Source organism: Mustelus asterias, chromosome 16 (genome assembly GCF_964213995.1).
Source record: "Mustelus asterias chromosome 16, sMusAst1.hap1.1, whole genome shotgun sequence".
NCBI lineage: Eukaryota > Metazoa > Chordata > Chondrichthyes > Carcharhiniformes > Triakidae > Mustelus > Mustelus asterias.
Window position 1 is genome coordinate 12305591 of NC_135816.1, and position 16354 is coordinate 12321944.

General features: G+C 45.2%; 1 protein-coding gene across 1 annotated transcript in view; it reads right to left on the reverse strand.

Annotated features, from left to right (window-relative positions):
* Positions 1–4182: 4182 nt before the first annotated feature.
* Positions 4183–16354, reverse strand: part of mgat4b (alpha-1,3-mannosyl-glycoprotein 4-beta-N-acetylglucosaminyltransferase B) — a 232042-nt gene continuing 219870 nt past the window's right edge. The window contains exons 11-15 of the mRNA XM_078231799.1: positions 13188–13381; positions 10211–10289; positions 9161–9248; positions 8803–8915; positions 4183–5612 (exon numbers count right to left, since the gene is read on the reverse strand). Of these exons, the coding sequence (XP_078087925.1) occupies positions 5586–5612; positions 8803–8915; positions 9161–9248; positions 10211–10289; positions 13188–13381 (501 nt within the window). The 3' untranslated portion in view covers positions 4183–5585. The remainder of the gene's footprint in view (positions 5613–8802; positions 8916–9160; positions 9249–10210; positions 10290–13187; positions 13382–16354) is intronic.

Consider the following 16354-nt stretch of genomic DNA (forward strand, 5'->3'; position numbering starts at 1 on the left):
AATGCCCAACCCCCCACACCAGAGGAATAGCTTCTCTCAATGTTATAAAAATACTTAAATCACCACAATTAGATCACCCCTTCAATCTTCTAAACTCAGGGGAATCTAAATGTACATTCAACCTGCCTTAGTTATATTCAAAGGGTGGCACAGTGCAGTGGTTAGCACTGCTGTCTCACAGTGCCAGGGACCCGAGTTCGATTCCAGCCTTGGGTGACTGTGTGGAGTTTGCACGTTCACCCCGTGTTTGCGTGGGTTTCCTCCGGGTCCTCCAGTTTCCTCCCATATTCCAAAGATGTGCGGGTTAGATGGATTGGCTATGTTAAATTGCCTGTCCAAAGATGTGTAGTTAGATGGATTAGCCGTGGTAAATGTGTGGGTAGGCCTGGGCAAGATGCTCTTCGGAGAGTTGATGCAGATTCAATCTGCACTGTAGGGATTCTATGATTCTGTCTTCATAATTTAACCATTTAAGACACATATCCGGTTTCCTTCCACACTCCAAAGATGTGCGGGTTTGGTTGACTGGCCATGCTAAATTGACCCTTAGTGTCAGGGGGATTAGTAGGGTAAATACGTGGAGTTATGGGAATAGGGCCTGGGTGGAATTGTGGTCGGTACAGACTCGATGGGCCGAATGGCCTCCTTTTGTACTGCAGGGATTCTATAACTATATCAGTTCCTGGCACTGAGGACAATTTGTAGAATTCTTGTTTTTAAATTGATTCACGGATGTTGGTGTCGCTAACAAGCCAGCAATTGTTACCCCCCTTGAGAAAATAAGATGGTGGGAAAATAAAACACTGATTGGTTTTGCAATTATGGACAATGGAACAGCTAACTGGAGGAGACTCCACAAATATCTGCATCATCGATGATGTCAGAGCCCAGTATGTGAGTTCAAAGGGCAAGGCTGAAGTGTTTGCAACATTTTCAGCCAGAAATGTCAAGTGGCTATCAGTCTTCAGCCAATTCGATTCACTCCATCTGATAAGAAATGACTGAGCACAATGGATACAGTAAGAACTATGTTTTAAGTTTATTTATTAGAGTCACAAGGCTGCTTACATTAACACTGCAGTGAAGTTACTGTGAAAATCCCCGAGTCGCCACACTCCGGCGCCTGTTCGGGTACACTGAGGGAGAATTTAGCACGGCCAATGCACTTAACAAGTACGTCTTTCGGAGTGTGGGAGCACCCGGAGGGAACCCTATGGGGAGAATGTGCAAACTCCATACAGTGACCCAAGCAGGGAATCGAACCTGGGTCCTTGGCGCTGTGAGGCAGCAGTGCTAACCACTGTGCCACCGTCAGCTGTAGTGATTTGGAGATTTGTGTTCCAATGCACCATGCCATGGCCAAGCTGTTTCAGTACAGCTACAACACTGGCAAAATAGGATGCTGCCCGGCTATGTCCTTTCCACAAAAAGCAGGAGTAACCCAATCCACTCAATAACCACCACATCGGTCTATTTTCAATCATCAGCAAAGTGATGGAAGGGGTTGTCAACAATGCTATGAAGCAGCACTTGCTCACTAATAACCTGCTTATGCATCATCAGTTTGGGTTCTGCCAGCATTACTCAGTTTCAGACATCATTGCAGCCTTGATCCAAGCAAAGACAAAGAGTAGAATTTCAGACTTGAGGGGAGAGTGACTGCCCTTGATATCAAGACAGCATTTAACCAAATGTATTATCAAGGAGCCCGGGTAAAAATGAAGTCTGGGAATCAGGGGCAAACTCTCTTAATGACTGGACTCATAACTAGTACAATGGACAATAGACCCCGACAATCACAACCTCAGCCCCAGGACATTGCTGTAATTGCTCAGGGTGATGTCCTAGGCCCAATAATCTTCAACTGCTTTTTCAATGAGGTTTGCTCTGACAGAAGTGAGGGTGTTTGCTTAGATTAAATCATGTTCTTGGAGTCCGTGTCTGCATGCAGTAAGGCCTGGATAACATTTGGGCTTGGGTCCATGTGTGATAAGTAACATTTACATAACACAAATGTCAGGCAAAGACCAACTCAAAGCAGGAACGTTGATGATGATTGTACAATGTTCATTACTATTCACAACTCCTCAGATACAGAAGCTGTGTTCCCGCCTGCAGTGACCCAATATTCAGGCTTGGGCTGATAAGTGGCAAGTAACATTCACGTCATGCATTGATCATCTCCAGCGAGAGAGAATCGAACCACATCCACTTGACATCCAATAGCATGACCATCACTATCTCACCACCATGAACATCCTGGGTTACCGTTGACCAGAAACTTAACTGGACCAGCCGCATATTGTGGTTTAACAGTAGATCAGATGCTAAAGTGAATGACTCACCTCTGAACTCCCCAAAACCTTTCCACCACCTCTAAGGCACATGTTTAGAATGAATGCAGCTCGAACAACATGCAAGAAGTTGGACTCCATCCAGCACATCGCCTGCATGATTGGCAACTCATCCCCACATTAATGATCCAGTCCCTTCCCCACCAGCACAAAGGGTGGCACGGTGTCACAGTGGTTAGCATTGCTGCCTCACAGCACCAGGGACCTAGGTTCAATTCTGGCCTCCAGTGCCTGTGTGGAGCTTGCACATTCTCCCCGTGTCTGCGTGGGTTTCCTCTGGGTGCTCCAGTTTCTTCCCACACTCCAAAGATGTGCGGGTTAGGTTGATTGGCCATGCTAAATTGCCCCTTAGTGTTAGAGGGATTGGCAGGGTTACGGTGATAGGGTCTGGGTGAGATTGTGGTCGGTGCAGGCTTAATAGGCCTAATGGCCTCCTTCTGCACTGTAGGGATCTTTGATTCTAGTTAGTGTGTGTACCATCTACCAGATGCACTGCAGCAACTCACTAAGGCTTCTTCAAAAGCACCTTCCAAATCCATGACCTGCACCGCACAGCTCTAGAAAAACAAAGGCAGTGGCTACATACGAACACCATCATGTGCAAGTTTCCCTCCAAGTCAAACAGCATCCTGGCTTGGAAGTATATTGCTGTTCCTTCATCATGGCTGGGCCTTCATCCTGAACAGCGCTGTGGGACCATCTTCACCACATGGGCTGTAGCAGTTTAAGAAAGCAGCTCATACTTCTGTAGGGCAATTAGTTATGAGCAATAAATGCTGGCTTTGCCAACACTCACATCAATAAAAAAAACCAGAAGGACACTGTAAAGTGAACTGCAGGACCCTTATCATCACTACAACTGATATCAATGAACTTGAAATGGAATGGATAGAACAGTGAACCAGAGACCTGTGTGGTCTGTGTGGCTGAGTACCCCACACACTGGGAGCTATTAGGAGAATAATCAGTCCTCACTCAAATGAAAGCTAAATGTTCAGGTTAGCCAGAATTAATCAGAGTGATTCATGGTCATTTGATTATAATGACCTGAACCTTCCGAGCAGCGGCAATGCCGTGTGGAAGGTGCTGCACATTTCTTCCGGGATCTTCTGACACTGGCTGTCAAAGAAATGTGCACTGCAGTACAGCACAGAGTAGAGTTGTTGGGGTTGGGGGGGGTGGGGGGCAGTGGAAACAGGACACAGCCTCTTTTTTCCTGCCATAGGGAAAAGTCCAGTCTTTGACTATTAGTGAATGGGTGTGTGGATAAATGATGGGTAGTGTGAATGAGGTGGTAGGTGGGTGGTTGGGTTGCGTGTGTAGTGGGGTGGGGAGTGGAGAGCGGGGTGTGTGCAGGGAAATAGTTTGGTGGAAGAGATTAGTCAGTTCAAGGGTTGGGGGTGGGGGTAGCCGTGGGGAGGACTTAAATCAGAATGGTCGGGTGGGTAGTAGTTGTTTGGGGAATGGGGGCTTTGATTTGATTTATTATTGTCACATGTATTAGTGTAGAATGAAAAGCATTGTTTCTTGCGGGCAGGTTGATTGTGTAGTTACCTAGGTGTTGGACCAGGTTTTAATCAGTCTCAACATTTTCTTCGGTAACTATGCAAATACCACCAACCTCTCTCTAGTCTCCAACTTGGGAGTTAGAGTCGGATACATTCTCAGAGGGTCCCTGGAGAGCCTATCAGAAGCTTAAACTTCCTCAGTAATTCCCACACAGATCAGGACTTCCAGAGGATCCTGATGTGCAACATCAGTCGTCCTAATCTCTGGTGATCTGGAGAGCAGAAGATTTGGCCCAATGATTTTCCTCCATCCAGTTAGGCATTATTAATGATACACATTTATTATCTACAAACTGGACCTCATTTACAGATTGTTGTGTAAAATAGTACAGTTTATAAAATGAATATATTAAATTCTTTCATCCGTTCGCTCTGAGCTTTATTACTGTTAACATAAAAACACCTTGGGAGTAAAATTCCTCCCACCAATAATTTTACATGGAAAGGTTGCTGTGATCACAGAGAATCCTCCATCGTTCACTCACACCAACTTTCACAGTACAATTATTGACATGGCAACATTCAGACCCTTCAACTTTGGACTATAAATAAGAATAGAATCTGGTACAGCGTTGTTTTGGTTGACAAGGATTTAAAAACAAGGATCTGCATTCATTAGGCAAAGTAAATGAATGAGTTCTTGACTCGGGGTAGCTCTCAACACCCTCAGAGGATCTGGAGCACAGCACTAACATCTAGTTTGTTCTGTCAAACTTTCACACCAACTAGGAAAAGGATCAAACCGCCATGTGGAGTATCCAAAACTATCCCTCAAAAATTGAGATTTTTTTTTTCCAACCCCCATGAATCAGCAAATCTACATGGGAAACAGGGATTTATCCAGCACCCATTTCAAAGGAATTCCCGCAAACTACGACTCCAGTTAAATATTTCAGGAGCTGTTTAAGAATCAGCAATCATGCTTACATCTGAAATACTACTGAATTTAGTGGATATAAAATTGTCTCCAAAATGAGTAAAAATGAGTATGTAAATGATGTGGATAAATCCCTGATTTGAGACGTTGTTCAGAAACTCTCTTTATTTTTCCAGTCTTGAGTAGAGATGCTCCGTATCCCTTCCCTTCATTTAAAGAAGCTCCCCGATCCTACCCCTTTCAATCAGAGATGCTGGCTATCCCATCCCATCCCACGGATCCGCTCCCCGTCCTATCCTACTTCACTGAGAGACAGTCCCTTTTCTTCCTCTGGAGCGCAAGTGTCCGTCACCGTCAGCACCTCACAGAGAATAATACATTTAGCAAGGTACAGGTTAAAAATGGTGCCACTCTTAATAAATTGGACCAGTGTGCATCAGGATGGAAGGTCGCGTTATAAGTGGATTTTGATTTCACACAATCTTTGTTCAGTTGAGTATTAAAATGCTGTCAGGTCCAGCATGAGCTGTTCGTGGGTGCGTCTGTATACACTTTTCTTTTGGCGGGGGGTTGGAGTGGGGGAAAAGGAAGAGAAGGGAGTTTGCCTCATTCAAGACCTCCACCCCCCCCGCCCCCCCGATTGCTCTTCCCGAATTGAGCAGCTGGTGTTGGGGAGTTTTCCTGTGATGAAATCGATGATCCAAGAACAGAGATTTCACGAGACAAACTGTTCCAGTCTGGAAGGGAGACACCTCCATCATGGCCAAAACTAAATCTTCTCTACTGTTAAGTCTCAGCTTTCTTTATGAATATCTGAAAGAAATATCACAATATTGTAATCAATTAGTGTGTTTACAAAGCATTTTTCTGCGAGTTAGAATTTTGCAGCACAGAAACAGGCCATTCGACAAACTAGTCCTTGCCAGTGATTCTGCTCTCCACACAGGCTACATATCAACATGATCCTCTATTCATTTCTCCCTCAGTGCTCTATCCCAGCTTCTGTTTAAATGCATCTATGCTATTTGCCTCAACTAGGGGCGGCACGGTAGCACAGTGGTTAGCACTGCTGCTTCACAGCTCCAGGGACCTGGGTTCGATTCCCGGCTTGGGTCACTGTCTGTGTGGAGTTTGCACATTCTCCTCGTGTCTGCGTGGGTTTCCTCCGGGTGCTCCGGTTTCCCCCCACAGTCCAAAGATGTGCGGGTTAGGTTGATTGGCCGTGCTAAAATTGCCCCTTAGTGTCTTGAGATGGGTAGGTTAGAGGGATTAGTGGGTAAATATGTAGGGATATGGGGATAGGGCCTGGGTGGGATTGTGGGCGGTGCAGACTCGATGGGCCGAATGGCCTCTTTCCACACTGTCGGGTTTCTATTCTATTCTACTCAGGCAGCATGGTGGCACAGTGGTTAGCTCTGCTGCTTCACAGCGCCAGGGACCCAAGTTCGATTCCCGGCTTCACTGTCTGTGTGGAGTTTGCACGTTCTCCCCGTATCTGCGTGGGTTTCCTCCGGGTGCTCCGGTTTCCTCCCACATTTTGAAAGACGTGCTGGTTAGGTACATTGACCCGAACAGGCACCGGACTGTGGCGACTAGGAGAATTTCACAGTAACTTCATTGCAATGTTAATGTAAGCCTTACTTGTGACGAATAAATAAAAACGTAAACTTAACTTTAAACTTTTGTTTGCAAGGAGGAAGGAGTGTGAAAAGGGAGAGAAGTCTTGCTACAACTGTACAGGGCATTGCTGAGACTGAGATTTTCTTTGTTCTTTCTGGAAGCGTAGGGGGTTTTAGTTCAGTCGGGCAGCATGGTCGGTGCAGGCTTGGAGGGCCGAAGGGCCTGTTCCTGTGCTGTAATTTTCTTTGTTCTTTGCAGCTGGAGGACTGTATACTGTGTCTGACCTCCATATCTAAGGAGGCATTGGAAGCAGTTTCGAGAAGGTCCACTAGGCTAATTCCTGGCATGAAGGGGCTGTCTTACGAGGAAAGGTTGAGCAGATTGAGCCTAAACCCGTTGGAGTTTATAAGAATGAGCGGCGATCTTAAATTCTGAGGGGGCTTGATGAGAGTGGATGTTGAGAGGATGTTTCCCCTTTGTGGGGAAGTCTAGAATCAGTGGCAGTTGCAAAATAAAAGGGCCTCCCCGTATTTAAGACGGCGATGAGGAGGAATTGCTTCTTCCAAAGTCTTTGAAATTCTTTCCCCCGGTGGCCAATGGAATCTGGGTCATTGAATATATTCAAAGCTGAATTAGACAGATCTTTGACTGACAAAAGAGCCCAAGGAATATGGGTAACGGGCAGGAAAGGTAAGGCCACAATCAGGTCAGCCAGGAGCAGGTTCAATGGGCTGAATGGCCTATTTTTGCTTCTTATGATATTAAAGTGAATTCCACATTCTAATCACTCTCTGGGGTTTGGCCTGAGTTACCTATTGCATTTATTAATGATTATATTATATTCATGGCCCCTAGGTCTCGGTCACTCGCAAGTGGAAACATCTTCTCAGCATTTATTGTACCAAAACCTTCCATATTTTAATCACAATCATGCCACCCAATAAACTCTTTTACACAGAAATGAGCAAGCATTAATAAAACAATCAAAGCAAAATAGAGAATTACACCCGTACCGAGAGAGAGAAAGAGAGAGAGACTATAAATCCTGTGGGATTACATTGCTGCTATCCCAGCTGGGGACCAGGTTGGGCAATTCCAGCCACTGTCTTTCAGATGAAGCCCTATCTGTCTTCTTAGGCAGATGAAAAATATACATTGCATTGCTGGAGGAGGAGAAGGGATGTCCTAAGCCAATAATTAAACTTCAACCAACATGACCAATTATGGATTTTCTAGTCACTTATCACACTGATGTTTGTGGGATCTTGCTGTCCACAAATTGGCTGCTGCCTTTTCCTACATTACAACAGCGGCGGCATTTCATAAAGTCCTTAATTGGCTGTAAAGCACTTTGAGATATCGTGAAGTTGAGAAATGAGCTTTGGAAATGCAAGCTCTTTCCTTTTTCCATTCCTACCCTTGAAGGGGCCACATATAATTCCGGAGCGAAGGAATTAGTTGCTACATTACAATAGCGACTACATTTCAAAACGACATATCAGCCGGACAAGAGAGCGGAGAGGGTTAGTGACGTAAAGGGGAGGTGCAGAGGAAGTGCCAGGAAGTATTTCTGTACACTGGTATTCAACGGTTGCATTGAGCTGCCAGGGACTGAGAGACTAAACACTCTGGTATGGTGAAAGGTCAGGGCAGGGCTGGTAATCTAGACACAGCAAATCAAACGGATCTTCCTCAACCGAACCTACCACGTACTTCCTGTTCCAGGAAACATGTTTCACTGCAGAAATCAATTCAAAACAACTCTTCTAAGATTATGAGCTCTGACTATTAGCCAGCACAATATAATTTATTAACAATCTTTGGTGAATTTCTGCAGTTCTATCTACAAGATGCACTGCGGCAATTCACCAAAGAACCTTAGACAGCACCTTCCAAACCCACGACCACTTCCATCTAGAAGGACAAGGGCAGCAGGTACATGGGAACACCACCACCCTCCGAGCCACTCACTATCCTGACTTGGAAAGATATCGCTGTTCCTTCGCTATCGTTGGGTCAAAATCCTGGAATTCCATCTCTAATAGCATTGTGGGTCAACCCACAGCACATGGACTGCAGAGATTCAAGAAGGCAGCTCACCACCACCTTCTCAAGGGCAACTAGGGGTGGGCAATAAATGCTGGCCAGCCAGCGACACCCATGTCCCATGAATGAATAAAAAAAATAACAACTTGCATTAAAAAAAATATAGTGAAAACACTCCAAGACACTTTAAAGGACCAATACTCAGACAAACTTTGTGACATTGAGTCACAGTATCGTAAAGGAGAAGCGAGAGGTAGAGAGGTTTAGAGAGGGAATTCCAGAGCTTAAGACAGCTGAAGGCCTGGTTATAACAGTGGAGAGTTGGAACGAGAAATACCTCACTAAGTATCACCCAGACTGGTGAGTCTGACAGGGTAGACAAACGGACGACCTCTAACGGACCAAACATTGGATCGACAACTCCCTCAGCGATGCCATTTGTGAAGGAAGCTGAAACACAAGGAAAGGATTGGAAGACCTGGTAAGCCATATTATTCGATCGTTCAGCATTTGTTTCACATGGGCAATTATTTTCCCCAATTTCATAGCCTAAGCTCTGCTCAGCCTTGTATCTAACTCCATTCTAAGGCTGTCCAACTGGCCAGAGGCTATTTGATACAAAATTAAATGAATGTTGATGCTGTGCAACAGAAGTAGAAATCCCAATACTACATCAGTGTGTGTGATAGTCTTACCAATTCGGATGTACCCATCTTCTGTTCTCTGATATTTTGGAGACTTGTCTTTACCATCCAGTAAGGTCTCCTTCCATGTCTGCTCTGTCTGTAAATTAGAATAATAAAGTCAGAGTCCGTTAAAGATAGTTGGACACATATTACTGACCAACGCAGTGAACTGCATGAGCTCCCAGTCCGCCAATGCCTCAATGTTCAATTTCTGATCCATGTTTACAATTTCTGACTTGACCTCATCCCTCCCTATCCAGCCGCACTCTCCATCCTCACCCCTCGCGATCCAGCTGCACACTCCATCCTTTCCCCTCCCTATCCAGCCGCACTCTCCATCCTCATCCCTCCATCCTCACCCCTCCCTATCCAGCCGCACTCTCCATCCTCACCCCTCCCTATCCAGCCGCACTCTCCATCCTCACCCCTCCCCATCCAGCTGCACGCTCCATCCTCACCCCTCCCTATCCAGCTGCACTCTCCATCCTCACCCCTCCCTATCCAGCTGCACTCTCCATCCTCACCCCTCCCTATCCAGCTGCACTCTCCATCCTCACCCCTCCCTATCCAGCCACACTCTCCATCCTCACCCCTCCCTATCCAGCTGCACGCTCCATCCTCACCCCTCCCTATCCAGCCGCACTCTCCATCCTCACCCCTCCCTATCCAGCCGCACTCTCCATCCTCACCCCTCCCCATCCAGCTGCACGCTCCATCCTCACCCCTCCCTATCCAGCTGCACTCTCCATCCTCACCCCTCCCTATCCAGCTGCACTCTCCATCCTCACCCCTCCCTATCCAGCTGCACTCTCCATCCTCACCCCTCCCTATCCAGCTGCACTCTCCATCCTCACCCCTCCCTATCCAGCCACACTCTCCATCCTCACCCCTCCCTATCCAGCCACACTCTCCATCCTCACCCCTCCCTATCCAGCCACACTCTCCATCCTCACCCCTCCCTATCCAGCCACACTCTCCATCCTCACCCCTCCCTATCCAGCCACACTCTCCATCTACAGTGCAGATTTTCTAAAATTTTAATTTCAAAAAAGGACTTACATCAAAAGGCAAAACTTCAACCGTGGTGTTGAAAAGCTTGTCACCAGGATGCTCAATATTCCCACTGCGAAAGAAAAACCTGGGAACAGAACAAAACAGAAGTTCAATGCACAAGTAGGAAAGGCAACCAGGTCAGACAAAGTTACATTTGTACCAAAACTAATCCTTCTAACAATCATCATCATACTTTAATGTATCACATTTCATGAAATGTGTGCAAACCTCTCCAAGAGCATGTCGCAACAGGGGTGATCCGGCCAAAGAAAAGAACTGGTCTTGATCAGGATGACATTTTACTGACTATTCCCTGTGCTTACTCAAGACATCTATTCAAAGAACAGTTCAGTGCCGATGCTGCAGATTGGTACAGCACAAACAGAATTCACATTCAACACAGCTATATCTCTGAATGCAAGACAAAGAGCCAGACAGAGAGAGAGAATGGGCAAGAGGATGCCAGGGAGAGAGAGAGAGAGAGAGAGAGAGAGAGAGAGAGAGAACAACTGTGTGCCAAAGAGACAGAGAGAGAGCGGGTGTCAGAGGGAGTGAGCGAGCACCAGAGGGAAAGAGTGGGTGTCAGAGAGAGAGAGGGACAGAGCATGCTAGAGATAGAGCACTGGTGCTGCGCAGAGGGTAGAGCACTAGGGGGGGAGAGAGGTGGGTGGAGCACAAAGGATGTAGGAGGACATAGCACCAAGGGACTGGGAGTGGAAAACAGAATCAGAGAGAGGGGATGGGGTAGAGAACCAGAAAAGGGTGGGAACATGGCGTACAGAACCAGAGAGAGGGTGGGGAGAGAACCGGGAGCGGGGTTGGAGGGAACGAAAGGGAGTCCACTTGCCAACCAATGAGCACTCTCTTTTCATGCAGCATAAATTTGTTGTCTCCACTGACATTGGTATTCTTGCAAATTGTCCTGATGAGTGCAAGATGAAAAGCTTTGACAACATGTCTCTTTTTGCAGCAATGTTAATCTGGATCTTAATTCCATTTACCTACCTTGTTTCTGTAACCTTTAATACGCTTAACCAACAAAAACCTATCAAGCTCAGTTTTAAATTTTCAATTGATGCTCCAGACTCAACAGCTCTTTGGGGGGGGGAAAGAGTTCAAGTTCTTTTAAACCATAAATTTAGGTCCATGTTTGATTCCCATTTTAAAAAAAGGATCATTCCTGACAGTTCAAAACTTAGCCCAAAGTAATAACTGAGTTATACAGACCAAAATTTTACTATGGCCCATGCTAGCTTATTTCAGCTGGGTAGTTGGGGCAGTATTTGACAACGGTAAAATAATCAGTGAATGCTCCCACATCCTGTGTCCCTGGGCATGTTCATAGATACACAGCTAAGAAGCTCTATCCCCAGTCGCCCAAGACTCACTGTCCAGCCCAGTATTGTCCGATTGGAATCAGAGCAGCCAAATGAGGCTAACAATCATTAGCCGTGCGCGCCAATTCCAGGAGAGAAAGCCCCACACTCACTGTCTCTCAATATTAGTACATGTGCTTCACATGGGTAGATTTACCAAACAACAAGCTCTCACCTTTTTCTGAAGCTGAAGACTCTGATGTTTAAGTTCCACCAGAGCCTTTAATAGGGTATGTACATGGACTGTGGAGAGACATTGAATGGGTGGCTCTCTATCAACCTAGCCTGTCCCCAGTACAGCCCACATTTCCACTCCCTTCATTCCTAGGGCCGCAGACTTGGATGAATGTGGAGAACAACTGGATTCGCGATTCACCATCAGATCTGGCTGGACCACATCAAACAACTATCAGGTCCTGCTTTCATCTTCCAAAATTGCTCACTATTCCAGGATCATCCTCAAATGCAAAGATTATCTCCAGCTTTTTTCTACTGCAAGGGCAGGTTAAACACCTCTCCTAACTCCTCCACCCTCACCTCCAATACATACAAGGAGCTCATGGACTCCTCTGTCACGATGGTAGCAACCATCTGATCAGCAACTTCTGCTGCTTCCCTTGCCCAGAGTCAAACTTCCTCTAAGCATCCCCATAGCTCTAGTCCCTGAATGCACATTGTTCTCTGCTTTCTCTCCTATCATCCCTCATGCCATTGCCAAGAACATCTTGTCCATAAGAGCCAGACCCAGCTCCTTCAAGCCGAGTCCCAGTGAACCACAACTTCCCTGACTCCACCTCCATAACATTGCCCAACTCCACCTCTGTCGCAGCTCATTTGCTGCTGAAACCCTCATTCATACCTTTGGTAACTCAGCACATAAATATTACAAAACTCTCCTGGCAGCTTTCCCATGTTACACCCTCCATAAACCAGAGGTCATTCTAACCTCTGCTACCAGTGTCCTTATTCACACCTTGTCTCATTCATCCACCATCCCTGTACTTGTTGACCTATATTGACTCCTGGTTAAGCAACATCACGACTTTAAACTTCTTATTCCTTGTCCCTTGCAAACTCTAGTTTCCTTAGATATCATGCTTCAATCGCCCCAGCTCTGGTTGCCATGTCTTTCGCTGCTGAGGCCCTAAGCCCTGGAATTCCCTCCCTAAACAAAGAACAAAGAAACCTACAGCACAGGAGCAGGCCCTTCGGCCCTCCAAGCCTGCACCGACCATGCTGCCCGACTTAATTAAAACCCTCTACCCTTCCGGGACCATATCCCTCTATTCCCATCTTATTCGTGTATTTGTCAAGACACCCCTTAAAAGTCACTACCGTATCTGCTTCCACTACCTCCCCCGGCAGCGAGTTCCAGGCACTCACTACTCTCTGTGTAAAAAATCTGCCTCGTACACCTTCTAAAGAAAATCAGAGTGAGAATGTGGGCATTCTCAAACCTCTCTGTCTTTCTCTGCTCCTTCAACAACCCCCTCTCCCTCCCCCTGCAAAGTCCCCCTGGGTGTTTTTATTATGTTAAAGGTGCTACACAAATCCAGGCTGATGTTGTGTTTCACAGAGCATTAGATCCACTTAATAGCCCAACCTACCTGTCCACTTTCACTGGTGTAAAAAATCTGAAGCGTATAAAATCACCAGCCACTGGGGTGAAAGCCCAGAAGAAGTCCTCTCCAAGGTAAGCCTTTTCCAGTGTAAAATGCTGGTATGTTTTCAGGCTGGAAGTTACCTCTGCTGGGGGATTGGAATGTCCTTTGTGCAAGGCATGTTTTCCAAAGTCCTTGTCCTGGAAAAGACATCAGGATTTTCTTGGATTAACAAGATATGATAACATATGGAAGACTTTGAATAACAAAAAAAATGTAATAAGGGAAGGAAACGTATTTGGATTTATTCAGTAGATCACATAGTCAAATTATCTTAATTTGCTTGGCTGTAATGCACTTTGGGACTTCTTTAGGTGGTGAAAGGTGCTATATAAATGCAATTTGTTTATTTTTGCTGTGCAGTAACTATCATTATATAGGAAAACACAAGCAGCAATGATCGATTCACTATCTGTGGTGGTGTTTGGCTGAAGGCAGAATGCTTTCTCGACTTGGGAGAAAATTCCTGCTTTACTGAAATTATGGCAAAGAATGTTGACCCTCTGAACAGGTTTTACATGATCTGAAGCACTGATCCCTCCTCTTAATCTCAATTTACTATAAATCACAAGGTCACCTGGAGTACCTTGGACTCCTTACTTGAGAAGGGATATACTGGCACTGGCACCTAGGAATTTCACTGGGTTGATTCCCAAGTGGAGAGGGTTGGCTTATGAGGAGAGACTGAGTAGACTGGGGCTATACTCATTGGAATTCAGGAGAATGAGGTGAGATCTTATAGAAACATATAAGATTATGAAGGGAATAGATAAGATAGAAGCAGGGGAGTTGTTTCCACTGGCAGGTGAAACTAGAACAAGGGGGCATGGCCTCAAAATAAGGGGGAGCAGATTTAGGACTGAGTTGAGGAGGGACTTCTTTACCCAAGGGGTTGTGAATCTTTGGAATTCCCTGCCCAATGAAGCAGTTGAGGCTACCTCATTGAATGTTTTTAAGGCAAGGATAGATAAATTTTTGAACAGTAAAGGAATTAAGGGTTATGGTGAGCGGGCGGGTAAGTGGAGCTGAATCCATGGAAAGATCAGCCATGATCTTATTGAATGGCAGAGCAGGCTCGAGGGGCCAGATGGCCCACTCCTGCTCCTGGTTCTTATGATCAAAGTAAAGCAATAACCAATATTCTATGGCATTGCACATGGAGAGTTTAAATCAATTAAAGCCTTTTGGTGCTGAGGTTAGAGACCAGGGGGTAGATGGGACCAGGATAAACAGGGGTATTTCAGACCCACTTTAAAGACATAATGCGTTAATTTATATATTCCTTGGTCCAGATTTGTAATGAAAATTGCCAGCCTTTGATTACACCTTTCCTCCACCTAGTGGTGAACACAGGCATTGTATATTTAATTGCTTGGTAGTACGGAATTTGAGTATTTCTGAAAAAGGAGACATGCTGTCGAAGCTTTTCATCTTTCACTCATCAGACAGACTGAAGAATGCCAAATTTCAAGGGTACAACAATTTATCATGCACGAGGAAAGGACTATTGATTGGTTGGCAAGTTTGTTTTGATTGATTGAGATGTTGCCGCGACAAATGAATCAGGAAGTTATTGTCTCCCCCATGCTTTAGTTTATTCAAAAAGGTGCAATATCTGGACATAATCCTTTTGCCTGCACAGGACTGGTCCCTGCATATGAATATATGCAGCTTTTAACAAGCGTTAGTGGGCTACATTGCAAGCCTAACTGATAATCTTAAATTGGATTTAAGTGTAATTCTTAGCACAGTTGAGATTGTTCAGCAAGTTCTGCTCAATTGCAGAATCACATCTAACATTGGACATTATGTTCTGAATTTTGCAAGTACAGGCTGGTTAAGTGCGGTCAGTTCTGTGTCTATTGCGAACAGTCAAAGGGACATGCTGTTTTATAAAATCCACCAGTCGTTGGGACATATGGCCTACATACCTGGTATTTGATTTAATTTATTGTCACATGTATTGGTATACAGTGAAAAGTATTGTTTCTTGCGTGCTATACAAAGCATGCTGTTCATAGAGTACATAGGGGAGCGGGAAAGAAGAGGATGCAGAATGTAGTGTTATAGTCATAGCTAGGGTGTAGAGAAAGATCAACTTAATATATGGTAGGTCCATTCAAAAGTCTGATGGCAGCAGGGAAGAAACTGTCTTGAGTCGGTTGGTGTGTGATCTCAGACTTTTATATCTATTTCCCGACGGAAGAAGGTGGAAGCGAGAATGTCCAGGGTGCGTGGAATTCTTGATTATGCTGGCTGCTTTGCTCAAAGTCATACGTTTGTTCTGATGAGTGCAGGATGAAAAATTTTGACAGCATGTCGCTCTTTCCAGGAATAGTATATTTGTAAAAATCAATTTTGTTAAAGCAAATTAATTCAGTTATAGAGTCATAGAGGTTTGCAGCATGGAAACAGGCCCTTCGGCCCAACTTGTCCATGTCGCCTTTTTTTTTAAACCCCAAAGCTAGTTAAAGCAAATACGACCATATAATTTAAAAGATAGGTATTTTTGGAATAAGGCAAAAGTCTGGTCTTTTTCTCGATAAAATTAATTTATATTTCAGTGGGAAAATATTTACAGGGCTATGGGGAAACAGCAGTCTCTGGCATTATGGCTGTCCGAAAACATTGTCTAACCTAAATAATATTTCATCTGGTTTCAATTCAGTATAAGATATTTGATTCATGCTCTCCCGGGGGTGGGTGGGGCGGGGGGGATCATGCCTGGCTGAGATGTTCTGTCAGAGAGTTGGTGCGGACTCGATCGGCTGGATGGTCACCTTCCGCACTTTAGAGATTCTGAGTCTTTATAAAACTAGATGGCTGCATATTCATGATTTTGTGCCAATACCTAATCGAATGATAAAGTGATTTAGTTTGGCACTCTTTTTTTAAGCAAAGTCTTTTATAAAGCAAGCAAGTGGTTAAGGGTGAAGGGGGAAAAGTTTAAAGGGAATATTAGGGGGGGGCTTCTTCACACAGAGTGGTGGGAGTGTGGAATGAGCTGCCAGATAAAGTGGTGAATACTTTTAACATTTAAGAAAAACTTGGACAGGTACATGGATGAGAGGGGTGTGGAGGGATATGGTCCAGGTGCAGATCAGTGGGACTAG